The sequence below is a fragment of the Acromyrmex echinatior genome, chromosome 14 (assembly GCF_024713525.1).
Source record: "Acromyrmex echinatior isolate Ae372 chromosome 14, ASM2471352v2, whole genome shotgun sequence".
NCBI lineage: Eukaryota > Metazoa > Arthropoda > Insecta > Hymenoptera > Formicidae > Acromyrmex > Acromyrmex echinatior.
Window position 1 is genome coordinate 6,510,524 of NC_141865.1, and position 27,846 is coordinate 6,538,369.

Genomic DNA, 27,846 nt, shown 5'->3' on the forward strand with positions numbered 1-27,846 from the left:
CCACGTTATGCCTTGTAAATCCTTAGATTAATTTAATACTACAAACACACACATATATATTATTTTCTTTGTTTTTTAATGGTGTATCTTGAGAATCGATATTATTTTAATATTACTATTTTATAATCTTCTGTTTGATATTTCGACCCATACTATTTCATATTTTGTAAAACATATTTAATTTAGTATAAATAACGTAGGAAATATAGATATATTATACATTTAAACAAATAGAAATGTAAGTACATTAATTATATAATTATTACACAATAATGTTGCACAACATTGTTATTATATAATAATGTTTATATGTGATACTTTTAAAACATTTATATCCCAGCAGATCATATATAACGTACAAGTATATATATATATTGAAATAAAACATATTGTACAAATTCAAAACTGACGAACTAATAATATATTTGTGTGACATTCACTTTATAATTTCTCGCGTGAATGATATTCTATGAAAAGGAAACATCTGTTAAATTTTGTTCCACACTTTCGAATCGATTATTTAACCGTTCGACTTCTACCCTACAGAAAGTGTCAAGTGATAAATATTTTAGTCTCACTGGTATTTTGTATTGTTGTAGTTAAATTATTGAATTAATTTAAAATATAAAACTAACTTTAAAATTTATAATAAAAAGGAAGGCATAAAAATGTAGGGTATATTTAATCAATCATTTAAATGTGATGATAATTATATATTCCTCTCATTTATTCATTTATACAATAATTAGTAAAACATTTTTCAATTTTTAACTTTCTTCAATAGATATAACTAGCAAAATATAATAAAATGTAAAATTATATGTTATATAGGGTGTCGCACAATTTTTGACAAAGCGCTCTTGTGAAGATAGAGCGGAATTACTTCTCTCTAAAAGAAATCTGTCTGAATAAATCCTATATGTTTGTAAATGTATATAATTTAACATCTTTGAATTTTGTTTTGGTTTTTCATTTACTTACTTTATAAAAATTTTTATTATTACTTTCGTTAAATTCCTTTGATTTTGTGTACATGCTAGCTTTAAATATGTCTAATCTATAATGGATAAGACATTCTTTAAATATTTTTGTTCTAAAGAAGAGAAGAAATAACTTACAATTGTACTTATTGAAAGAACGAAGATGAATACTGATGAATAAGAAACGGTGCTTTTACGCAACTTTCACTTCAATACTCGTGTCTCATGGATAATATTCCATGAGAAAAAAGCACATGTTAAATTTCTTGTAGCATTAGATCGATTATTTAATGGGCCTACTTTATGTATTTTAACGATTATTTTTAAATTGTGTATTTTAATTTCATGAGATATTTTGTATTATTTTACTAGTAGATTAAATTATGAAAATTATCTCAAATTATGCTAATATTATTGTTAGAAGAGAAAAAGGTGTGAAATAAATGGGGATAAACAAACCTTTATGGATCACTATAATCTCATATTTGCTACTGCGTTAATATACTGTGACTCGATAAATATATAAATATGGAATTTAATATATCCCTGATTATAATTTTCAATTAAACTGTACAAAGAAGAAATTAGAAAATAAAAATATAATTTTATTGCTATTAATAAATGTTTATTTATTTTTTGTGTTGTATTAATTTTAATAAATGGGATGATTCATTGTTTCGTCCAGCAATGATAAAATTATTTTAATCAATTTAAAATATTAAATATGTTTTTTGTATATGTAAAAGTAAAAAAAAAGGACATTTTAATTAAGAAAACATGATTTAGGATTTAATATGATTTATTCTCGAAATAATTAACAATTTTGCAAATGCATAGACACTTCTACAAGGCTCCATTCTAATATCTTCAAATAGGCTATCATACATGTTTTAACTTATGATATCTATCATAGTAAATATGTATAATATTCACAAAATAATTAACATCGTAATTGCAATGTAATAAGATTTAATTTTATATAAAACTTGTTTGTATAACAAAAACAGCTAGGCACATATTGTATTTTCAGATTTTTTAAATATGTTCTAAAATGTTCATCTTTTATTAGTTGCCGTTAATTATATTCTAATATATTCTCTATTTATTGGAAACATTTAAAAACACTTTTAATATTATTACAGGTTGAAGGCAATTGTATATTGTAATATTTATTTTCTAAAATTTCCAAAATAGTATCTAGGAAAGACATTTTAGAACACGTCTACACACATTCCTAATGTTTATATTTATCCTCATCCTTAATAGTGCTTATCTTAAATTGTATCTACACTTTTTATTTTAATATTAGCTTCTTACAAATGGATTTTTATTAAGATTAATCCGATTTCTTATATTTAAAATCTCTTTGTTATTTTTATTAATCTTGATAACCTAATGATTATTTATGAACTTTCTTCTTTATCACACTGTACGGCGATGTACACTATACCTCATTGAGCTTAATTATAGTAAGCTAATGCTACGTTGGCACGCTTGTCGCATAATAAAATTGATGTACAAAAAGTATATAATATTATAAAAATATATTTACAATAATTTAAAGTACACAGGTTTTTTTCCAAAAATATCCTGCAGATTTATCAATCATACATTGCGTGATTGATTAATTTTGTCTTCTATCAAAGAGAAATAATATTTTATTTTTATTCGTAGATAAAATATGGACTATCTTTATAATCTATTGTTTACTTCTAACTTACTATGAGCGGAATTTTCGAGGTACTTAATATCATGAATTGATATTTTCAATTGTAATATAATAACTTACATCAGTGGCACTCATCAAATGCACGTTATTTAAGGCACTTCGTAGTCTTATATCGCGACTGTAAAAATTTTATTCATATAAAAGTTGACTGTGTGTGTGTGTGTGTGTGTGTGTGTGTTAATGTTATAAAATCAATCCTGCTATTTAAAAACGGGAACTAAATGTTCCCAGACAGCACAGAATTTCAAAAGAATTCAAAAGAATTTAATTATATGTCATGAATTCTGAATTCATTTTCAGATGTAAAAAGAATTCTTTTTTTCAAAACTTTTCAAAAAAAGAATTCTTTTTGCATCTAAAAACGAATTCAGAATTTATGATGTACGACTGAATTCTTTTAAATTCTTTATGTTATCTGAACAGTCAGTAAAGGTCAATATTGAAGCTAAAAATCTGCAAATATAAGTCGACCGTTTTTACATAAAGTTACACGTAACCATAAATTTTGTCAAATGTTTCATGTTTAATATTTTAATTTTATTTATGTACAGCAAATTTTATATTAAACATAAACTTATATTATCTGTAACAATCAAGTAAAAAATTGTTTAAGCGCAACTGTTTTATCGATCGATAGTGGAATTAAATTGATATTGCTCATTAGTAGACATGGGTCATTGAATCATTTGTAAATATCTATTTTCTTCTAGTAAAGAACTAAGCGAAGATGTCATGTCATTGACAACCATGTTGACACTAGCTGGTAAAGGTTGCGGCAGCGACATAGGATGCGTCGAGCTAGAGACGTTGGTCTCATGGGTTTGAGCGTTAATCGACCAGTTCCTACATTGCTGAACGTACTCCAATGTTCTGCGATAGGAGTCTTGTCTCATACCTTGAGGCGGCTTTATCGGCGAGCCTTGTTGCGATTGACTAATATCTCTGCATTGTATCTCCGGCAATGATCCACCATGTTGACCGTGATAACATTGATTTCCGTAAGTCCATGCGCAATTGCAGTTGTATTGAGCCGGAGGATTCGTACTGGTTTGACAATTATGCGCGCAGGTTTGTTGCTGCTGTTGTATCCTGCAGTTAGTTTGTTGAGCGTTACAAAGTTGTGGTGACGTTCTCTTTGAGCCTCCGCCACCATCGTTGACTTGACGATGCGTCCCACTGGGATGAATACAATTGTTGACCTGCAAGCAGGACGCTGTAGCCGATTGTTGAGTTTGCTGTTGACAGCTTTGAAGATTTGTCACAAGCGTATTGATCGGTTTGCCTTGATTCGCGTGGTTCAATTGAGAACAATGAGGTGATATCGGACTGCACTGATTAGTCACCGGAGATGGGGCAGAGTGTACGTTGGGTATTTGACCGTTGGATGTTACGATAGGCCTTGTACACTGACCGGACGGCTGACTACACTGAGCATTCGGATGAACAATATTCGATGGATTGGATATGGGCGCGGATTGTTGAGTGCAATGCGGCGACAATTGTTGACAGTTGTTCGTTAACCGCATCTGTACAGCGTGATTGGATTGTGTGCAGGTTTGATTAGAATGATGACTACCGGCTTGGCCACCGGTACCATTGCAGTTTGCATTCATTTGATTCGCGCAACCGTAACTGGGATAGTAAGCATGTGCGTGACTCTGAGGACAATTTCTGGAGAGTTGAGCTGAGTTCTGAGGCAGATTTTGTGGCGCGTGTTGCGGTGCCAGAGCGCCAGCTGCAGGAGATGTCAATGGTTGATCGCTCACATGAGCCGAGGTATAATGAGAACTCGGTGACATGACTTGACCCGTAGCTGGGCTTGCCACTTGTCCGCCTGTCACTTGAGACCCATAATTAGGCGGCGGGCAATACTGCGACGGAGGCTGAGTTGTACGTGAATTCGGACATTGACCGTAAGATGCAGAAGAAGGATTCTGATAATTCAGACAGGGTTGTTGTACCACTTGTTGAGAAGAATAACAGTTCTGCTGATGTGACTGATTATAATTACACGTGGGTTGCATCTGTCGCTGGTAATGCAGAGGATTCGTACATATCGGGGATTGGCAAATCGGTAGAGGACTGCCGCGATAACTGATTTGATTTCCGCCCGCTTGAACCTGTAGTGATAATATTAATTTAGAGATTAAAAGAAATCAGCGTGAGAGATGTTGTGAGTTTAAATAATTTTAAAAAATACTCTAACTGAAATTACCTGATTCAAATACTGCATCATTTCATCGGGAATAACCAGTTTGTTCTCTACCATTTCTCCTTCACCCACTTCGTCCAAAATTACTTCCTGATTGGGATGAAGCTCAGGCTGAAGCTCGGGCAATTGTGCAGATCTCGGCCTGGGTGGGATCGGAGGAGAAGTCCTTTGGGTTGGGTTACTACGAATAGGTTCGGACATTCGTCTATCACTCGATGGTTGGGTACACTGACCGCTCGGATTATTCCAGTCGTTTGGCATTGCCTGAATATTCTGCAAAAAAATATCGCGTTGTCTAAGATTATCCTTTATTGAATTTGTGTGAGAATCGTAACGAAGAATACCTGAAGGGACATGTTCTGCGTTTGAACAACGAGATTATTCGTCGAGTAAGGTCCCTGAAAATGATTTTGATCGATTCTGCTAGAAGCGGTGCTCATCTGGCTGCTTCGTCTGGACGTACCCGGACTGATCGGATCATATAAGCTTTCTGACCCTGGGCCCATTCTGACGGCGTTAACGACGCTCGCCTGGCTGCTTCTTCTGCTACTGAAATCTGTCGATCTCATGCTACCGTAATAAGTGCTGACAGTACTGTTGCTATCCCTTCGCGGTTCACCGAACGGCTGCAATCTCAATTGAAGATCAGACAGACTTGTTTGCCGCGTCTGACCACCACCACCACTCTCCATTTTCAAATCGGTGATTCTTTTATTGAGATCACCGATATTACCCTGAGGTGCAACTCCGCGAATCCCGCGCATATTTGCTACGCCTACGATCGGCATGTTCGGCATACCCTTGGCATTCAGTCTTCCTTTCAGGCGATTTCTCGACGTGGGCGCCGGTACTTGCAATTGTTGTTGCGATTCCATACCGCCAACCTGTGAATAATCAAATAATGTTATTTAAGGTTGAAAAATATCACAGAAGAAATGTAAGTCTCTAGAAAGACAAACAAAGAATTATTTTGTATTAGGACGCTTCTTATTTTAGCTAGTAAAATTTATATATGTATATATATATATATATATATATATATATCACTCCCTTATGTACTTAAGAAATGATAAAATAAAAAAAATTAATTTTCTGAGAAATTTAATTTGATCAATAACTCCAGTGGTAAAGCCAAGATTATTCCAAAGATAAATGAGAATATCTTCATGTTCTTGTATCTTGCTTGTGATTATTACTGTCAAACAAACTACATCCGAATTATTTTTAGTGTAAATTGTAAATTAAAGACAGAATACCACAGAAAATAAATCACAGATCAATTATTATAAAATATTATTACAAATTTTAATTAGAAATAAATGTTTTCTAGAAAAGTCATAACTTCAAATTATAAAATTGCCTTCCACAAATCATTATTTTTTTTCACGAATCAATGTATAAATACATTATTTCCCAAAGTCCGCATCAGTTTTTCTTTGTTTCGTAATGTATTTTTTAATTTTTTATTAATACATATCACGAAAGCTAATATTTCACTATTAATGAAAAGGTCTTTCCAAGATTTCCAAGAAAATCTCTCAGTAAATAAGGTTTTATCTCTTACTGATATAAAAGTATGTTGTTTGTTTATATTATAGGGACAGCTTATATAGCCTAAGATCGACTTTAAAGAGATTTTATTTTTTTATGTTTTTTTGTCACTGAATTTCAACAATTGAAAATTTCTTTTATGCTCAAACAAACAAAATTTTAGGAGTTAAAATAGAATATATTACTGGAGCTTGAAGACTATATAGTTCTCGCATCATATCACATACTCTTTTTCCATGTGTCGTAACATGGAAATTTAGTTAGTAGTTCAAAATCCTTCTTTGGATACAAGTTACAAAATTAAAATCAGTTCTTGATATGTTGTTTGAAGCCGTCAATTAAATAAATAATTTTCTTAACTGTCGAACTAAATTTCAAAATACAAGCTGTTCCTAACATACAAAAACAACATACTTTTATATCAGTAGAAGATAAAAACTTATTTATTACGAAATTTTCTTAAGTTCTGAAAGAAAACTTTTTCATTATCAGAGAAACATTAACTTTTGTATTATTAATAAAAAATTAAAGTAAACTATAATTTAAAAACAACTACATTGTTTTCAATGCTCACGCAGTGTAAGTTTAAATATGTTTATTTTTTTCTAGGAATTATAAATATCTTCTTTTGAAGAAACTTGAACCAATCTCCACTTTTGTATTAGGTAGCATTATGCTATTGGTCATCACTATTCTGATAATTTTAATTAGTGATACATCTTCTATGTATATATACGCCACAATTTCTTCAATCCAAGCTATAGTTCTGACAAGAGTCTTATTCGGATGTAATAATATCATTTGCAATCATGTTGTTCATAACTCAAGCATTGGCCTTATTCTCAAAAAACATGAAATTGGTTCCGTTTCTCTCAGTGCTCGTGCTTGTGGGAATTATTGTCAGTGCTGGATATTTTCTTGTATCTAAAATCATCGCCGTAGTCACTGGAATCACGGATATATTTGTTAAACCAAGTAAGATATTTGCTAAAATATTTGAGTTACCCAGCAAACGAGAATGGATTAAAATGGATTGAAATTTTTTTCTATCTGAATGCGTATTTAAAAAAAAATAGCAAATACTTTTTTTTGAATTTAATTGGATTCAATTAGATTCAATTAGATTTTGGATGCGATTGGATTGAAAAACTGCATTTTCCATTCAAAATTTTGAATTGAAGTATTCACAATGCACAGAAAAAGCTAATATTATTTTTTGATTGAAAGGCATAGAGATATGCTCCATGCAATTCCTATAAATAAATAAAATTCAGGATTAAAAAGCATTCATTTTAACATTCGTGAATCAATATTTTTGAAAATCTGAATTCATTTCAATTCATTTCAATCCATTCTCGGTTGCTGGGGAAAACGATATATGTATAACTTAATTAAATGAAATTATTATAATTTTCTTTTTATTAGAATTTTCTTTATTGAATGAGAAAAGGCATTAATTGGTCTTCAGTTAATCGCAATAATATTTACTAAAATTTATATTAATAACATCTGAAATATTTATTCCTCCAAATACACTATCTAAACTCGTTTCAATGTTAAATAAAGCAAATTGTCGTTTTGTACTCGTATGAACATTTCGAATTTTTACTATACATATTATAATTATAATATAATGCTTTTGTTTTTTTTATAAATTTTGGATAAATTTTATCTTACTTAAAATTTTATTTTCAGTATCAGCAATAACAAATTTCTTTGGTTCCCACATATTCAACTTATTTTAAGGATAACATAACTTCGAAGACGTAGTCATCGTATGATGAGAGATTCCCAATTTCACCAAAATGTTGTTTGAATATTTTTTAATACAAAATAATAAAGATTCGAATATTTTCTTCTATTTACGAGCAATCTATGTCCGTAATAAATATAGAGAATAATAAAGAGCAAAGCTTATATAAATAAAACGAAATAAATAGCAGCAAAGGATGTATTTCTAAATTGTAATTAATAAATCGTACACACACACATACACACACACACACACACACACACACACACACACACCCACACACACGCGATATTATTTACATATTTATGTGTACACTTATAGATATATCAGAAAGTTACTATTTGAAATTTTACAATTTATAAAAACAACAACTAAAATATTTATAATTTTTCTAACAATTTGCTATAAAAAACAATTTGATTAAAAAATAAAATCTTTTTTTTTGTTAAATTTTTTCAATACAAATTATTTTCTTTTTCTTTATATCTGAACATTAATTTTAGAATATTCTACACTTCTTATGATATCATTTGATGACAGATTCTTGAGATATCATTGTCGCCTCGGCAAATTAAAATTTTGCTCATTCATGACGATAACTAAAGAAATGAATCAAATTTTTTGAGTTGTATTACTCGTGAAGAGAGTGAAGTGTCCTCTGATACTTAAAAGACTCACCATGGCACGCAGTGCTACAGGGAGATCGGCGATATCCAAATCATCGGGCTCTTCGTTCCATGGTTCTTCGGTAAGAGCTATTCCATCGCTGGTAAGAGCGCCAATTCCCGCGACTTCGTCATTACAACCGCCCACCAGCGGACTACCTTGCTGCTGCATGATACCTGGCGGACTGTTCGCTTCACTTTCGGATTTGACGCTAGGACTCGAGAGACTGGGTGTCTTCGGAGGCAAATCTTCACTCCTGCTGGGACTGTTACCTCCTGCACCAGTTTCGTCGCTGCCACCACCATCACCACCACCGCCGCCTTTATGCTTCTTGTTTGCATAAAATTCGGCACCATGAACGGTCTTGACATGTTTCCTCAACGACGATGGATCGGTATACCTCTTCGTACAGCCGGGAGCTTTACAAATGTACGGTTTCTGGACAAGAAATACCAATGAAATAGTTAAATATATATATATTAGGTGTAGTAAAAAGAAATCCATTATTTTTCCAATAGATGGATTTCTTTTTACTACACCTAATAAAATTTTCAGATAGTAATCACTGTATATTATTCAATTTATCAAAGGCAAAAGATAATACACGCATACACACGCACTAGTTTACTTATTAATTTAATTAAAAAACAAACAAAAGATTACTTTGAACCAGAAAGACAAAATGTTTCTTATTTTAACTTTGTGGATACTGAAAACAATGTCGCAAGCCAAATTTCACCTGAGAAGTCCGAAATAATTGAGGTTTAATTAATGCAAAATATGGCTTTTTTTACACATGAAACCTCAGTTATTTCGAAAACTTGACACGCTGGTAAAATTTGGCTTGCAACATCATTTTCAGCATCCAAAAATCTATAAGAACCATCTTGTCTGTAATAAAAGTAATAAAACTTCCAAGTAATAAAAAAAAAAATATTTTATTGTAGAATAAAGATGATGTTTAATCCTTGAAGAAGGATTCCTAGCTCCCAGAAACTAATACTATTTTATAATTCTGTTTTTCTTTTAAAAATTTTTTCTTTCCTTGACTTTTGTGTTAATAAGAAAAAGGATAATACCTCGCTGGAGTGCGTTCTGTTTTGATGTTTTGCTCTATCGCTGGCATTGCTGAAAGCTTTGCTGCAACCTGGATACTCGCAAGTATATGGTTTCTCGCCAGTATGAGATCTGAGATGAGTTTTGAGATTTTCCAACCGCGAGTAGGCTTTGAAGCAACCCTCGAACTATATTCAAGAGGATATTTTTTAAAATTTAGTTAGTGTTGGAATTAATTCGTAGCGTTTTACAAGTGATGGGAAGTACTTTCATTAATGTATTTTTTAATGCTCATGTGAAATAAATAACATTCTTTCATTAAAAACGCTACGAATTAATTCCAACACCTAATACAATATGTGTATGTAATATAAGCATATAAATTAATTGTATATAATACAAGCGTATAGATTAATTATAATTCGAATATATTACCCGACAACCATTAAAATAAATAAAAAGAAAAATATTTCAAAAGAAGAAAAAAGAAATGCTGCATGTTGCATTAAAAACTTTCTTATTTATTCAATTGTTCAATTATTTTCTAGATTTCTATTGTGTTTTCTAGAGAAAACAAAATAATTTCAATCGGAATCTGTTTCTTAGACTTCTTATAATTACCAACGATGTTTATTTTCTAATGACGTCTTATCATGATCACATTATATTTCCCGCGTCGATCGACATCCCGCGGGCGACGCGAGCCAATGATCAACGATCAATTTTGAAAACGCGCCGCATCACCACGCACTGATCAGTTCGCGTCGCACATAACTTCATAGTGTTTCGTGACTTCATCATTCCGCGATTTTCGCGTTTGTTACCCGTCCCGAATTATGAGTCCCACGTACGAACGAATGTCGAGAACATCGCATTTGACGATGTTAATCGTCCCGTTGTACGAATCGCGCGGCTGGACAGTCATAATTAACAGTCTCAGCATTCGTGACTGACGTCGCGTCGCGTCGCGTCGCGTCGTGTCGGGTCGTCGAAAAGACGCCGCGCCATTTGCAATCTTCATTTTCTGATTTGTGATTTCGGATATTCCGCTCTGGCGAGCGCGTGAAAGGGTTCGGAAAGCATTGGGATGTTGGAGACAAGCGACATCGCGACACCGCGACGGTTTAATCGAGACGAATAATCTCGCTTGTGTCTTGTTGACAAACGTGTCGACATTTCTCGGAATTTCGAACGCCTGTGCCGATCGAGAACGCGTCGCACGTAACAAGTCGGGAGTGACGAATACACTCACGGACGATCGCCACGACGATCATTCTTAATTAATCTCGCTCATGACTGTCCCTGTTGGAAGAATTTACATACGGATACGCATTAGTCGCAAGTATGATTGAACGTCGAGAGTGCCGGTAAATGTACGAACGATCGATTCACGATTGTAATGGAGTGGTACGAGAAATTGCTGTGACAGTGAAATGAACGCAATTCGATTCAATGGTGAGTGTCCTCAAAAATTGGCAAAGTATTAAGAATTAATTTGTGGGAGAAAAATTAAAAAATATAATTTCTAAATCCCCCTTTTAAAAATTGAATGAAAAAGCATTCCTCGTCTCTTTTAATTTCGTTTTCTCAAAATTTGGTGAAAAATGTATAGAATATTAATTTAAATAAAAAAATCTTAGTCTTGGTTTAATTACATTTTCTTGAAATTTTTCAAAATCTAGAAATAATTTTTATAAAAGTAAAAAATATTTTTCTTTTCTTTTAATTACGTCTCCAAATTTTACAAAATATAATTTAAATAATAAAAAGTTATACCAAAAATTTTTTAATTATTTAAAATTTTGCAAGAAAGGTCGAATATCTAAAGTACTACAGTTAGCAGATCTTTCAAGATTATCTTTGCACAAAACATACGTTTGTTGTATATAAATTTGATATTTTCTTGACTAACGGCAATTATGTATACCAATTGAATTTTTGCATATTTTTATGTATTATCTATATATATATTATCTGTTGTGTATATATATGTATTGCGTCTTCAATATACATAAGTATATGTATATGTATCTCAAATGACGGTTATTATTTTTATAGAAAATTCTCTGTAATAATTTTAATGCGTACGTATTTATAATTTATACGCAAATTTATTTAAACTTATACCAAAGAAACGCAAACATAAATCTAGTAAAATGACTTGCTCATTATTAAACCATATAATATGAAAAATTATAATAATTATGTAAGTTTGACTTTTATCAGTAAAAATAAAATTTACAAAAATTGTTTTTAATACAGATAATAAAAATCTTATTAAAGAAAATTTTATTTAAAAAAATCTCTTATTAAAGATATCTTATTAAAAATAAGATATATTTAAATTAATATGTTAAATTCTATAATTGACTGCTATTTTTATTTAAACATTTTTAATAGCTGATTGCAACAGGTCAAATAAAACTTGCGTTGAATAGCGCGATTTATAAGATTTTGGAAAGTCACTTCTCACAAGTATTTGTACGCATTTATGTATAATTGATTAATACAAAAAATTTTCGGTTGGGAGAAACAAGTAAGTACTTTACTTACCGTACACTTGTGTGGTTTTTCACCCGTATGCCTTCTCATGTGCACGACTAACATGTACTGAGCCTTGAAGGGTTTTTCCTCCCTCGAGCATTCCTCCCAACCGCAAACAAAGCTCTTCTTGTTGGCATGTATATGATCGTTGTTGATATGCTTCACGAGATCATCCTGTTTGGGAGGAGATGCATGCTAGATTAATGTGGATAAGACCGAGCCTTTCGTTGAGATGTACAGATAGTGATATTATCGTATTATATCTTCGATTCTCTCTCTTTCTCTTTAAATAATTTCAAGGAATATCTCAACGCTCTATACTAAGAAAATATGTCTAGTTGAATTAATTTGAATTATGGTTGAAAAAGGACGAATCAGAATTCAGAATTCTCTGGTTAAACTACTAGAATTTTAGTTGGGATAACCAGAATTTTTATTGATTCTAATTCCTCCATTTTCAACCGACATTTTTCTCAGTACACGTAAAATTAATTATTTCTATTAATGTTCTGTTTGAAGTTCCAAAAACTGCAGTATAAAAATTGTAATTGTTTCTGTCATTCTTGCCTTGATGAAGAAATAAATGATAAAGATATCATCATATATCTGCATATTACCTGTGTAGGAAATTCGAGACCACAGTCTCTCCAATGACAATTCGTTTCGATGAAGTCACCAGGTTCATCTCTGAGATCCTCGCTTGGACTAAGACCTTGAGGATGAGTCGGTGGGGCTGTAGTGGTGGTTGTGTTGGTTGTCGTCGTCGCTGGTTCCCTCTTAACTTTGGTGGCGGCCCGTCTCGAGGAAGTATCGGCCTCGGCTGTCACCGAGCGAGACGATGATTCCGATGCTTTCCTGCATGACTCTATGCTCTGTATATGAAAATGAGAGAAGTATTAACTAAATATTCTCTAATGTATATATTTTTTCTATTATTCAAATGCTCGGAGAACTTGGAATCGTGAATGTAAATGCTTGTAATTCCGAGAGTGTAGTATTTTCATTGGGTGGGAAAATTCAAATCTCACAAGTTCCAATCGTTCATTAATTACAATATAATTAAATCAATTTATTATGAATTCATATCATATCGCGTGACGCACATAACATAATTATTACATTTATAAACGCAATGATTAGGTTACTGCAAACTGTCACAAATCGCATTTCTATTATAATATCCTTTCCTCTTTTCTCAGTCTCACGTAGTCTCTCTCTGATAGAGATATAACTTCAGTTAATTGAAGTCATATATGCAGATTTCTCCACCTCTATGTTACGATACAGGTTGACAGAAGATAATTAGGTATTCAAGCGCATTGATTACTATATTTGAAAGTAGATCAATGAAAATAGGATTTGAAATGTAAAATGTCATATTGCTTAATGTAAGCATTTTTAAGAATATTTTATTCGCTTCTTATTATCACGCGTAATAAATCTTTCAGCAGAAATTCTTGTTACTTAATCAGTTTTTAAATTAGAAGAGATAAAAGTAATAATAATAATAAGTGCTTTTAGTAACGATACATTTTTAATAGAAAAAAACTAAATTAATGAAACGTGAGAATTTTTAATTCTCTTTTAATATCCTAATAACTTTTTTTACGTAGCAACTTTTACATTTCAGGATAATTTGACTTGTATATCTTTAATATACATATAAATGATTCCTCATTAGTGAAATAAAAAAAACGCGAATATATTCGGTATTAAAAGGCAATGAAAAAGATTGAGAAATAGAGAAACCTGTTCGATCTTGCTATAGCACATATACATATCTCCATAACAAAAATATCGCATAAACATGGATCGCGAGGGTTCTCGTTTGTATAAGTACGCGACACGCGTATAGGAGCACGACGACAAGAGAACACGACGATGGAAACAAAATGCAAACCGATGCAAATTACGCCGGTAAACTTTACAGCGTGTGGACACGGGGCAGAAAATGAAAATGCCGCGCCTACGTCGACGAGTGCACGGATGCAAATAAATCAGCGCGGGTCCACGCCGCGACGATGACGGTAGAGAGGAAACGACAAAGATGAGGAAGCGACGATCAAAGTAAAAGAAGGAAGAAGGATCAGGCGGGTGGGAAAATAAAGGTAGTTAGAAGGGGGTGGAATCGAACGAAATAATGTGCGCGAGATTGCTTGTAACCCGAGGACCCACTCGCGAGAGAGTAACTCAATCTTTTTCTCCGTCTCTCTCCTCTTTCTCTCTTTCTCTCCTCCTCTATCTTCGTTTTGTTCCATTGTCACCCATCGTTAGACGAAGCCAACGGGACATAGCTAAGAAAGGTCGAGCGGGCATCTGATGGGGGGTACGAGAGTATAATTATTTATTCCCAATGAATATCGATGCCACCGAGCGTATACCGTCATATCCTAGTAATAACGATCGAATGGCACTCCCGGGTTTGCTATTGCGAGTATATTGCGCTCTCCTTCTATTCAGAATTAACGTCTGTTCGTACCATATTCTCGCTGTATCTAACACTGTTAAATCTATAGCGTCAAATTTAATCCAATTTAAGTCACCACTGCTCCTACTTAATCTACTATATCGTTATTTTGTACTAAAATAGTGGAGTTAAATAGTTTAAAACAGTTCAATTTGAGTTAAGTTTGACACTATATAGTGTCAAATTGACTCTATTTATGAATAGGAGCAATGGCAACTCAAATTAGATTAAATCTAACACGATAGATTTAAGTGTCATATCGATTTTGAAATTATAATGATTTAATTATATATATAAAGATTGCCACAAAACTGGAAACCAGGGAAATGTCAAGGAAATTGAAAACGGTCAGGGAAAAGTGAGACATTCTTCTGAAAAATTAAAATTCTTGGGATTAAAGGAATTTGATGTGTATACATCACATCTATGCGTTTTTGGAATACTATCAACTTAACAATTAAATGCAAATATTAATAATAATTTACATTGCTATGTCAAATGTTGTTCTCTCGACAAAATATTTGATGATTTCTGAATCAGGACAAAAATACAAAATATTTCAAAATGTTATTGAAAGCATCAGAGAAAATCATGAAATTTTATCTGGAAATCAGGGAAAAGTAATGGAATTTTAGGATGAATAATTTGTGACAACCTGTTATAGCATTTGTTATTTGCAGAAAAACATCCAAGATTTTGGAATTTACATGCTACCTGTGATACTATTAGTCTTATTTATCGATTTTTTTTCGCTTACCTCACTCTTCGGGGGCAATCCGGCTCCGTGCGGACTGAGCGTTGCTGACGACGTGGAATGAGGTGGCACACCGGGGTATAATTGCGAATGAGGGGACAGTCCATGAGCATGGGGGTGAGAATGAGGATGCGGCGGTGGCGGCGGTGGTGCGGGTGGCTGAAGGGGATGTGTATGAGGTAAAAGCGCCACCGCGGCCGCGCGACTCAAAAGGTGAGCTTGTAACTGCTGCAGGTGCGGCGTCATGCTGGCAGGATGCATGCCTAATGCTGGACTCATTGCTGCAATGTAGATTGATTAATTACTAATACATGTATACACGACATTTGTTTCATAAAGCACTATCTATATAGTTTTCTTCACTATCTATATCTTATATGGTTATTTGATTATGTGGAATTTGTTTCATATTGCCGCCGTCATAATGCCAAGAATGTGTTAATTTTGCAGCAGTAATATATTCAAAATAAAAGATCTTCAGATATTATTGTACAAGATATTATGATGAAATTATGATTTAAAGAATGTTTAGGTGTTTACGAATCTTTAGCAGTTTACGAGTATCGGATGTTTAATGCTTTACATCGAATCGCTCAAATATGGTTGCGATATAAGAATAACAACGAAATCGGGCCGTATGTCCGTTCTTTTGACAGTCCGAGCACGGCACGTCGAACTTCCGGCACGTAGGCTAAGCTTGCATTTCAATCATGAGCCTCTGTTACAAAACCATAAAGTAACCGTGCGTAGGTAGAACTGTACTATTATACTATGCATACATGGTAACTCGAAGAAGCTTGCATTCATCCGAATGTAATTTTACATATTTATACATTAATTACATTTACGATTATGCTTTTATCGCTACTGACATGATTGACATAGCTCAAATTCAGAATAAATATTATAAACAATTGAAATATCATCAAAAAATTCTGGTGAATTTAATTTCCATTAACAATTGTAGAAATGTAAATTAAGAAGGTTGAAAATTGTTTTTCAATAAAGAATAAAATCGAAATAAATAAAAGAAGAGATACAAGTGATGTGTATTTACAATGACGTATGCATCGAAAGCAAATTTAACGAGCGGTAACATCCTGCGGGTATTCGACGATGCAACGCCGACAAACGACCGGCATGCCACGCCGTCTGAATTTTAATTCATTAATTACTTCATTTAATCGCAAATTACCGGGCGTTCTTAACTCGCGAGCAAGAAGGTTACCGCCTATATAATGGCTTTATGCTCTGGTACTGTAATACGTCGCCGCCTATCGCCTTCGATCGTTCTTTAAAAGCATATCTGTTTGCTAGAGCGGCACTGACAGTATACATTTGCCTTTTGACCCGTAAATACTCGTGTGAGGGTTAAACTGATTTACATTCATTTCTTCCAATTTAGATTGACTTTAATCTTGGTTTAACTTATGCTGTATCTTTCCTAATTCTAAGAATTAGAATTTTAGGTATGAACGAATGAAAATATAGTAAAGAAATATCTTTACTAATATTTTATTAAAAGTTTATTAAAAATTAAATTGTTTATCCGTGAGAAAAAAATACTGTTGATTCAATTAAAGTATATATTATACGGGTTGTAATATTAATTATTAACATAAGTAATTAATTCATGTATATTTTTATTGATATAAAGGCATAAATTATTATTTCAATCAAGGCGTTTATGTCAATAAAAATATACATGAATTAATTATTTATGTTAGTGATAGCCTGTAATATAAACTTTAATTGAATCAATAGCATTTTTTTCTCAGTATATAATTGAAATTATAAACAGAAATTTTACTTGCCAGCAGAAAGATGTCCATAGCTTCCACTCGCGCTACTACTTCGCGAACCATTGACGATTGACGCCAAGCTGTTAGGACTAAATCGAATCATACTGTCGATGTCGAACCTATCCGAATACGGTGAACTGCTGAGTGCTCTTTTCCGACTCGCTCTGATCGCTGAGGCTCGTGGACTTCCTAGTCGCGACGATGCTGAAACTGGAATTGAAGGAAAGGACGAATTTAACTTGATATTCATGTAAATAGAAACTTCCAACTTTCAGTTCCCAATTATTTTTTCAATCTCATTCACTCGTCATTTCTATGTCAAACAGAAAGCTGATAGAATTTATAATTTAATTATCATTGTCATGTGCTAACATGATCTTCCTCGGAACATACATTTTAACATTCACCACTGAGGTGGTAATCGGGTACATAGGTAGTCGGATGGAAGATTGAGAAGAACCAAGAATATTGAGTGTAGAAAGAAAGAGAGAGAGAGAGAGAGAGAGAGAGAGAGAGAGAGAGAGAGAGAGAAGAGAAAGAGAGGAGAGTCAAGAAGACTTAAGAGGAGAGTCCGATCTTGTGGCTTGAACGTTTTAGCGGCGATTTGCCTGTGACCGCAGCGTAACGACGTAATATACAAACCACTTTCTTAAGAGCATGGTGGCGGCTCGCTTGTACTTACCATCGTTGGTTACATGGTGGCGGTTACGCTCTCTTATCCTTCTCTCGCACTATCAACTCTCTCTCTCTCTCTCTCTTTCTCTCCTCTTTTCCCTTCCCCAACACGATTTCTTGCTCTGCCATCGCGGGATTAAGCCGCGAGTGCTCTCTACCTCGCTTTCGTACCCCTTTTTCTTCCATCATTCCTTCTCATCCTTTCCTCCCTCTTTACCCTTCTTCTTCTTCTTCTTCTTCTGTGTAAAGAGCAACGCGATACACACAGAAGACGAGCACGAGAAGCGAGCCTACCCTTCTCCTCAATTTCCACTCGGTTGATCGCTCGTTCGCGCACAACGAGTATAAAGTTACTCGCAGTTGGAGATCCCCTTGCTCGCCTTCTTCCTTTTTTTTTTATTTGCGAAACCCATTCTCCTCTTCCTCCTCCTCCTTGTCTCGTCGCGGCGGCCCACACGGAGGGCTCCGCTTTGTCCTCTTCATCGGTTATTAATTCGGTCAATGATCAAATTTACGGTGGTCAACGGCGACGGCAGCGGAACGAAAACCAACGGCTTAAACTGCTGTGCGGTTTTTCCGCATGACATGGGATGCAAGCTCAATGAACGATTTATCGGCTCACATTGCTACACTTGCTTTTTCACAAACTTACTGACGCGGTTTTCTGACGTTATATTCGATCCGGTTGTCATTGGCGATGTCAGAGAAATTATATCTTCTATAAATTAATCTTCTTGATTGTTTTTCAAAATGGCAGCAAATCGAATTAACGGTGACGATTAAAATAAAGTATTATAATTTATTACGTGTCGATCGAATACCCAGACTCGTGATAGGAATCGATTATCTTAGGTCTCTGCTGTGAGAGGCCAAAGAGTGGGTTCCACCATATCCGGTTTGCATCGCGTCGCAGAGTTCTCGCAGACTTTAATGAATATGCGAATGTGGGCTCTCCTTCGTTCCTTACCGTTCATCCCTCGGTCGATCTACCCTTTTTCTCCGCGAGTTCCAGGACCCCGACACGCTCGATATGTTCCAGCTCTTCTCTTCGCTCCTTCGCGCATGCAGGTCGAACATGGGATTGAGACATGTAAATTGGTGCAATCGTCCACTCCGATCGGCGTGGCTTCTCCGATGCTACTACGCGAAGCATGCCACGGCAACTATAGGGCTTTTCAAACAGGTTCTGCCCTCATGCTAAATCGAAAACCGCGATCATTTCAACTCTTAACTTCGTATATCTTATAAATAGTTTTCTGTTGCAAAAGACTTAGATTCAACGTTTCAAATGCTTCAATATTTTGACCTTAAGATAGTTAGATAGAAAATTTAAGTGTTCAATTATACTACCATGATTATTGAAAACATACATATTCATACAAATATACACAAACATACACATCTTATGAATAGCTTTCTGCTATTGCAAAAGACTTAACGTGTTAAATTCAATATTTTGGCGTTAAGATAGCTAGACAGGAAATTTAATTGTTCAATTACAGTATCATGATTATTGTAAACGCATATACATATTATAGTCATACAAATGCATACATCATGGTACGTTCACATACGCATACATACATATATGTAAATTCGCATAGTGAAGAAATTGAGTCAGAATTAGAAAGAGAAAATAAAGAGGGCGGGAAGAGGAAATGTGAGACAACCTGTAGGATAGGCGCTAAGGTGTTAATGAGGTCGTGTCGCTCCAAGTCGATTCAATTATGCGGCGGTGGCGGCTAACGAGGCCCCGTTTACCCTTTCGGTCGTCTTTTAGCCTCTCAGCCTCTTAACCAGTCGATCTCCTACCTGCCGGTAGTGCCACTATACCTATGTGTGTTAGCTAGGCACGGCACACATAACTCAGTCACACGTACACATGTCAGCATGGACATTAAAGAGAAGATACACGTTATTGGACTTACCATCAATGGAGAATGGGAATTCGGACGATGCGAGGGTGCTGGCAGGACCTGCCGCGTGTAAGAGGTATTCGGGCCCCAAACCACCCAGTCCTGGAAACAGAAAAAAGAAAATAATATTCGCGTAAAATACACCGATGGATTGGCTGTGTCAACGAAATGGACACCGTCTTAGTTGTCATTCGAAGAGGGAAGTAAAGCGTTTTATTACCACGGCACAGATCATGCGTGATGAATCGGGTTAGAAGCGCTTTTGTACGCTAAAGGAGAGACTTCCGGCGGAAATGCGGGTCTCCTTCACGGAGCTTTCCAATTCATCGTAGAAGGGATAGCGCATAGTTTTTTTGTGCCCCGTTCTGTTCGCTAACACTTCTAACTGTATGTGCATATAGTCGGATAATTACCGTGTAGTGAAGCGTTGGGACTGTGTGTGGAGGCCTGGAGCTGATGGTAGAGATGGTCCATGTAGTTGATCCGGTAAGCGGGATGTAGGGCCGTATGTTCCGCGAGGGGATGACTTCTACGTAGAAAATCACTACCGGAAGTCCCGTTGCCAGTAGTCCCACCTCCACCGCTTCCGCTGCCTCCACTACCTCCGCTACCGCTTCCGCCTCCGCCGCCACCCCCGCTGCCGTTACCGGGTGTTCCAATCGCTGTTGAACTGCTGGATAATCTGAAAAGCATAAAGTTAATTAGTTGACATAAAATTGATTGCAACGTTAATTCACTTGTGACTATTATATCTATTTTGGTGTGTTGCGCGATTGAATTATAATCTCCGCCGTATATGTGGATAGCTCACCAAGATAAGGAAAGTAGATCTGACATCGGCTTGATTAACAAAGTTTATTCGCACGAGAAAAGAGAAACAACATAACATAAGAATAAAATAAATAAGAATGCGAGATTGTCAAATCTATGCGAATTGATACTCAATCGATTCTATTCACTCCAATAAGCAATAGCGTATGATCGGTACGTCTGTATCTAAGGTTGATACCCCGAAGAAAGTATCGCGTACTCGAAATCGGCCGGAGAATTATAATGTACGGAATGTATTTGTATTTGTCAGCGTCAGTTGGTCGACTCTTTTGTCTACTCGATCTCACCATCGCTTCTCCTCTCGCTCGCGTCTTTTTAGAAATTTCTCCATCCTATAAATATTATTATTCATGTATGTTTATCGCTTACCGTCGTTAACTTTTAAACTTTAAATTATTGTAACGCGTGACAATAATTATTTCCCTGTAGAGTTACAGCACAGATTAATATAAAATACAATTTTTCTCCTGCATTCCGAATTGTCATTCGCCTAGTCTTTATATGCCACCAATATAAAGACCAGAATGAGAAAAAACCTAGAGAAAGAAATTTACGAGTTTAAGTGCCTACAGTTCTTATTTTCATAGCCAACGTATTCGTATGTGATTGTCTCTCGAGTGTACGTGTCGGTGTATTTATGTCACGACGACTGCTTTCGCGAATCTATTTATCTGTGTCAATCATCACACTATAAAAGAGCGAACAGAGTTGCCACAAATTTCTTGTCCTAAAATTTCATAACTTTTTTCTGATTTCCAGACAAAATTTCATATGATTTTCCCTGATTTTTAATTAATAATATTTTAAAATGTTTTATATCTGTTCTGATTTGGAAATCGTTAAATATTTTGTTGAAAGAGCAACTTAACATAGCAATGTATTGTTAATGTTGCTAACATTACTTTAATTGTTCAATTTTAAGTTGATAGTATTCCAAAATTGGATGTGTGTGATGTATGCATATCAAAGTTCTTTAAAAATAAAAATTTTAATTTTTCAGAAAATATCCTGACTTTTCCCTCATTTCTCTGGTTATTTTCAATTTTCTTCGCATTTCCCTGATTACCAATTATGTGGCAAAAATACCTTGGTAAAAGAAGCCATTCGCAAAAATTGCTAATAGATCGATAACTACTATTCTTTCCTATATATAATTCTCATTAACGAAACATATTTCTACCGAGACGTTTGTGATTTATAGCGAAGGGAGAGAGAAAAAAAGCATTCATGTTTGACGGATGAAATTACAACACACTTCGTGAACGCGACAAATGGCGCGTGTCTCTTCGTCAAAGCTTCTATTCGTGTCTCTTCTTGACACAGACAGGTGTCTTCCATCAATGGCACAGTCATATGATCAAAGTATAACTTTGTTCGCGAGATAAGATAATGCGTTTTTGTTTGTCATTCTCACTAACGTCACAATGCGCGCGCTCGTTCATTTCGAAGAAAGGAGGATCGCGGTCCAGAAGAGAGAAGACAAACCGCTGCAAAAGAGGCAGTGCGTCTCGTTTTGAATGATGGCAATTCGCCACGCTCGAAACATCGAGAAACGATGCGTGTCCAGTGCCTTCAAAGATCCTCTTCCTTCGACGTCCAGGTTCTTCCGCACACAGATTTCATTAACAGCAGTCTCGTGCGAGTAAAGTTGTGTCTTTCAAGAGACGGTAAACGTGCGCTTATGTCTTTAATATCAAATATTATAATACTATATTAATGTATTTCAAATAAATGTACACAAACCTATATATATTATAATAATAGGTTTTTGAATGCTTTAAAACAAATACATGTTAAAAAAAGATACATTGCATTTTTCGTCCGAAAAATTTAAAATATCAAAAAATAATCTCGAAGCTGGAAAGAACAATTTTACTAAAAATTTAGCTAGATTTAAATCTGAAGATGATTTTGTTTGGGTCATCAATATAATTATGGATATTTAAATTAGTTGAAAATTTTGTTGCAGCATTGCCATCAATGTTGAAACGTTCTACCTAGTTATTTTGATAGACCCACGAAATTATTTTAAAATCTTTTTTTATTTACATTTTTAGATACTTCAGCAAATGTTTTTTCTGTGTATTCTTTATTCCTTCGTATTCTTCCTTCAAGTACCATTATGGACTCTCTTTTAAAAGTTTCTCATAAATATGCCATATCGCGCTGACAATGAGCCATGGCCAAACGACTATGACGATCAGCGTCAGGTCGTCCGTTTGAGTCCCAAAAATGTCACATCTCGTACATTAATAATCGAAACAGATTTGTAGTTAAGTTATGAAGAAGGTCGAACGTCATCACTTCTCTTCGAGGTCACGAAAGAATGAGATTTTCTTAGTTAATCGAATCTCGCAGCCAAATGGAAAGGAGAGTACCACTTTGTGGAAAGAAGTCCTAATATCACGAGACAAATATAAAGATCTAATTAGCCGGCAGTGATTACGGTGCGTCGCGAATGATAAAGTAAATAGCATCCTGCGGAACAGGGATGGAGAGACGATTGGCGCGTGTCGCAACGTTTTAAGGTGGATTACGATGTTTGAGTCGGTCGCTGTCTAAATATTGGCTCCGCGCTTCCACGAGTTTGCTGAGTAAAGACAACCGGGTCGGCTGTTTGACTTTGCTCAGTGTCCACGGATTTTGATTACTGTCTGTTGGGTGCCCGCTTACAGTGGTCGAACGTGTTAAAACGTTTGTCACGATACTCGTTGACAGGTCGAGGGATCTCTCAATTGCCGTGATTCTAATAGGACAAGAAAATGCAAAAAGCTTCATGGTATTAGCGCTTTTAAATTACACGCCAGAGATTGTAAATCATCAAATAACTACTTTATTACAGTAATATTAATTAATTTACATAGAACGAGGAAAATATTAGCGTTTGGAGTTAATTGTGAATAATCATGCACTTTTTCGAACGATTTAATTATTTCCCCTAATAAAGCGACGCCGGGACAAAAATTAGAACGCTTTGACAGGCTGCTTAGTAGTGGATCCCATAAAAAAGTCAACTGAAAGAATCAGGAGGGACACCGTTACAATGAAAACATCGTCGACTCCGCCGGGTTTGGCATACTCATGTTCTCCGTTTTTTCTTTTCGCACCGAGAGAGAAATGGCCGAAAGAGAGAGAGAGAGAGATTGAGAGTTCCTGTACTGGGAAGAGAGAAGGAAAGGATGAAAGGTAGAAAGGGAAAGAGCGAGCTGTGTCTATTTCCAATCCTGCTGACTGCCAGATGACTCGAGGTATGGTTCTGCCTCTGGCTGCTGTTCTTCCTTCTTTTTCTATTATTCTCTTTCTTCTCCCTTCGCAGCCACTGCTTTAAGCGTCTGTCACACTCTGCGAGTTTTTAAAATATCCATGTAACCAAAGACATACACCCAACGTACCTGATTTATTTTCTCCAGTGAAATATTTTAAAATATTTCTCGTAAAAAGTTATCTACTTCAAGTCAATTATTTTATCTAATAATATGACATAAGATAACTTTCACTTATCTATGGAAAACATATGTATCTGGGAAAATTTACTTTTTCCTTCTTCCTTTTTTTTTTATTTACTGTTCCTATTATTTTCACACTCTTTATTTCCGTACTTTCGAAATTCGTTCTCTCCGTCTCGTACACACGATCCATCCGTAACTTTCTTCTTCCACTCATTTCCACGGCGCACAGCTTTCCCTGCCGACAAATAAAACTCGAGTCGTTAACTCGACACACCGGAAACCGACCCATCTATCTTTATCTACGACCCATCCGCCTCAGGAACCCAGAGATCTTCTTGAGATTCTTATGATCACCGCTCGTTCTTTCTTGGCGTTCAACAATGCTGATTCTCATTGATTTCTAATAATTTCTTTCGAAAATTTAAGCTCTCACGATCTCATGTTTTTCGTTTATAGCCTCTAAAGTTGCGATTAATACAATACATATTAATACAAAGCATAGCTTAGCGATTTCGATTAATTTCGCAGTAAACTTTTCATTGCAAAATTGCGGAGCAGAAGTGCAGCTTGCGATAATTAGAATTATCGAATAGATGAGAATTCCTTGAAATTTCGGCGGTGATAATTCAGTGATCGTCGAGTAGACACGCGACGTCTCGGTCGGTTTAATCTCGGAAGGCAGAAAGAGGAGGAGAAGGATCGGCGAAGCTGGGTGAAGAATTAAGGTTCGCAAGCTCATTAACGTGACTCGTGGTAATGAGGCGAGCTAAGCGGTGCCCGAGAACATCTGCCCGGTTTCCCTGTTGCCTCGAAACTTGAAAAAGAAATATAGAGACCACGTCGACGCGACGGAAAGAAGCTCGTGTGGGTATGAGGGGCCGAGCCGAAACGGGGTAAAAGGATGCGGCTTAAGCACGAACCGAAAGCCGATCAGCGCGATGTGGAAAGGCGAGAGATTAGGCCTTCGGCCAAACTTCATCCCTCTCTACGTCGGTGCGCAAGTCGATGTAAGATGACTCCTTATAATTTGCCAAACGATAATCCTGTGACTCGTCAAAAAATTGACGCTTTATAATGAGAGTTGTATCAATTTTTATGATCCCAAGGAATCCTACGTCATTAATAAGGAATCCTACAGCGTATTATTGGCTGGATCAAGTGGCGCAATTATTTTCTATGTTATCCAAAGGACGTACGACGAGCTTTGAAGACGTTGAAAGTGCGGTGTATTCACGAGATCCCAAGTTATAATATTTATCGCTGTGTCGTTTGCCGAATGCGCTGTCGCGAGGACAGCATGTAGAAAGGGAAAAGAACCATATGGTGCAAAGACTGCAAGGCAGTGTGAGTGGCACGCGCTTCAAATGCGACCATGAAAAAGAAAAGAAGGAAGAAAAATGGAGATAATGACTCAAGGAAAGTGACACTGAGGGATCACCATTTTTTATAGTATTATCATTGTTGCGTGATTTGGATTATCTTCTTAGCGAGTTATTGTGAAAACGTTTGGAATCGATGACGAAAGTGTAAATGAACAATGCTATTCACGTCCATATCTCTCGCGGATTTCTACGATGACTTACGCCATAAACCAGTCATTGACGTCGATACCATCGGTGGAAGCTCTGTGTCGAGCTCGAGGTAATTTTTCGCAATTCTGCACACTCTTCGCGAGGTGATCTATGGTCGCGATCCTGGCCCTACGCCAGGATGGCGTTTTCTCAACACGAAAGTGTCGGCGATTTAGACAGTATAGTGAATGTCTTAAACCTCTACTACGAAAAGTCGCGGACCTGAAGACTGGAATTATTTTCGATGAACTCGTAGATATAGTTCCGCGACTGGCGCTTATGCGCGGGATCGCGGGGTTGAGTCGTATAGTCTTATATTTAGCGCGCCTTGGACCCTTCGAGTTACACCCCTCTGCGATTTCGACGAGTCAAGTGAATATCGCGTAGCGAGAAATCGTGAACGTATGCAGAATTCTAAAAACTTTCCTCATATTATTTATGAACTATTTTATAAGCAAGTTACTTTACAAGCAAGTTCTTATATCGATTATATATAGTCTGAAAAATAATAACATGCGTTGTAACAGCGGGGAGTAACAATAAGACAACGAGTGTGACTTGGGAAACGCGTCTTACGGGAATACTATGCACTCAAGAATCGGTGTGATGCTTTCAAGACGAGTTTCGAAAACTCGATTACGATCAGTCAAAGTCTCGTTAATCAAGGTATTTACACGCGAGATCGGTCGCCGGTCTATCGATATGCGAAACGTCGCGGATCGATCGGAGCCGCGCCTTTGCTGCAAATCCGGCCTAACGGCGCACTATATGCTCGCTCGTAGTGTGTATTTATAGGCTATTCGAACGCTGCGTAGCGCGCGTCTCGCATACGTGCGTTTAATTCATTTGAGTCAGAGATTCGTCCTCGGATACCTCGTAGAAGACAGACTATGCCGCTCGTAAGTTATATGCGAATTAGCGGCCTACGCTATTAACACACGTCGGGATACTTTTCTCCGAGATTCTGAGATTTAGATATCACTGTAAACTATATACAAATGTATGCTGCTACACTGTAAACTACAAATGTATGCCGCTACCTGTGTTTGACATTCATATATTACATTCACGTTTATATTATTACATTTACATGAGACTTTATTGATTTATCACGCGATGTCGAAATTTCTTAGATCAATGAAATCGGTTTTTTTTTTAAATTTGAAATTTTGCTGGATACATATCTGGAAATAAAGTTGGAGCATTAAAATAATTTAATTGAAAATTCAAAAATGAGCAATGTTGCAAAAAAATTGATATTCTCGTAATCAGTTTGAGTTTTCAATAAAATTATTTTCAAATCTGTATCCAACAAGATTACGAATATTTTTCAGAAAAGTCATTCTTTTCGTGCAGTTATGATTATTTTCAATTATTTCCTTTTTACTCCGTTTAGTCTCTCCACAAGTAATGTGATTAGGAGTTTTGTCGCGTGGTACATAATCAAATAAAGTTAATGCGCTTTTTGTGTTTCTGCGAAAGAAATTTATCGTGCCAGCCGCTAGATTTATCGCGGCTCTCGACCAATCTCCACCTCTGTCCGACGTATCTTTCGCGATTGCGAGGAAGATTCCAAAAGCGATGTGAAATCTACTCAGCAGATAGCGTAATTATACACTAATGTGAATTAAAAAGTACAAATGCATAATAAATAACCAAGTAAACATTAAATTAAAATAAAATAAAAATATCTTTAGCCCTAACAAATAATTTTCGTGATTAAGTGCGTGATGAATAATAAAAGAAAAACTAGTAAAAATCAAATAAATATTCTTACTATTTATAATAAATATTTTTCTAGCCTTGATAAATAATTTTTTATCACTAAATTATAGAGCAATACTAAATAGATGTTTTTGCAGTTCCACTTTTCCAATGGATTCACATCAT

The 27,846-nt window shown here is 35.4% G+C and overlaps 1 protein-coding gene across 1 annotated transcript in view; it reads right to left on the reverse strand.

Annotated features, from left to right (window-relative positions):
* Positions 1 to 1,761: 1,761 nt before the first annotated feature.
* The window catches only part of ci (transcriptional activator cubitus interruptus), a 95,314-nt gene continuing 69,229 nt past the window's right edge, over positions 1,762 to 27,846 (reverse strand). Inside the window, exons 2-12 of the mRNA XM_011063609.2 lie at positions 20,519 to 20,787; positions 20,118 to 20,207; positions 17,527 to 17,724; positions 15,716 to 15,993; positions 13,109 to 13,363; positions 12,501 to 12,665; positions 9,971 to 10,135; positions 8,904 to 9,329; positions 5,266 to 5,805; positions 4,925 to 5,194; positions 1,762 to 4,829 (exon numbers count right to left, since the gene is read on the reverse strand). Of these exons, the coding sequence (XP_011061911.2) occupies positions 3,384 to 4,829; positions 4,925 to 5,194; positions 5,266 to 5,805; positions 8,904 to 9,329; positions 9,971 to 10,135; positions 12,501 to 12,665; positions 13,109 to 13,363; positions 15,716 to 15,993; positions 17,527 to 17,724; positions 20,118 to 20,207; positions 20,519 to 20,787 (4,102 nt within the window). The 3' untranslated portion in view covers positions 1,762 to 3,383. The remainder of the gene's footprint in view (positions 4,830 to 4,924; positions 5,195 to 5,265; positions 5,806 to 8,903; positions 9,330 to 9,970; positions 10,136 to 12,500; positions 12,666 to 13,108; positions 13,364 to 15,715; positions 15,994 to 17,526; positions 17,725 to 20,117; positions 20,208 to 20,518; positions 20,788 to 27,846) is intronic.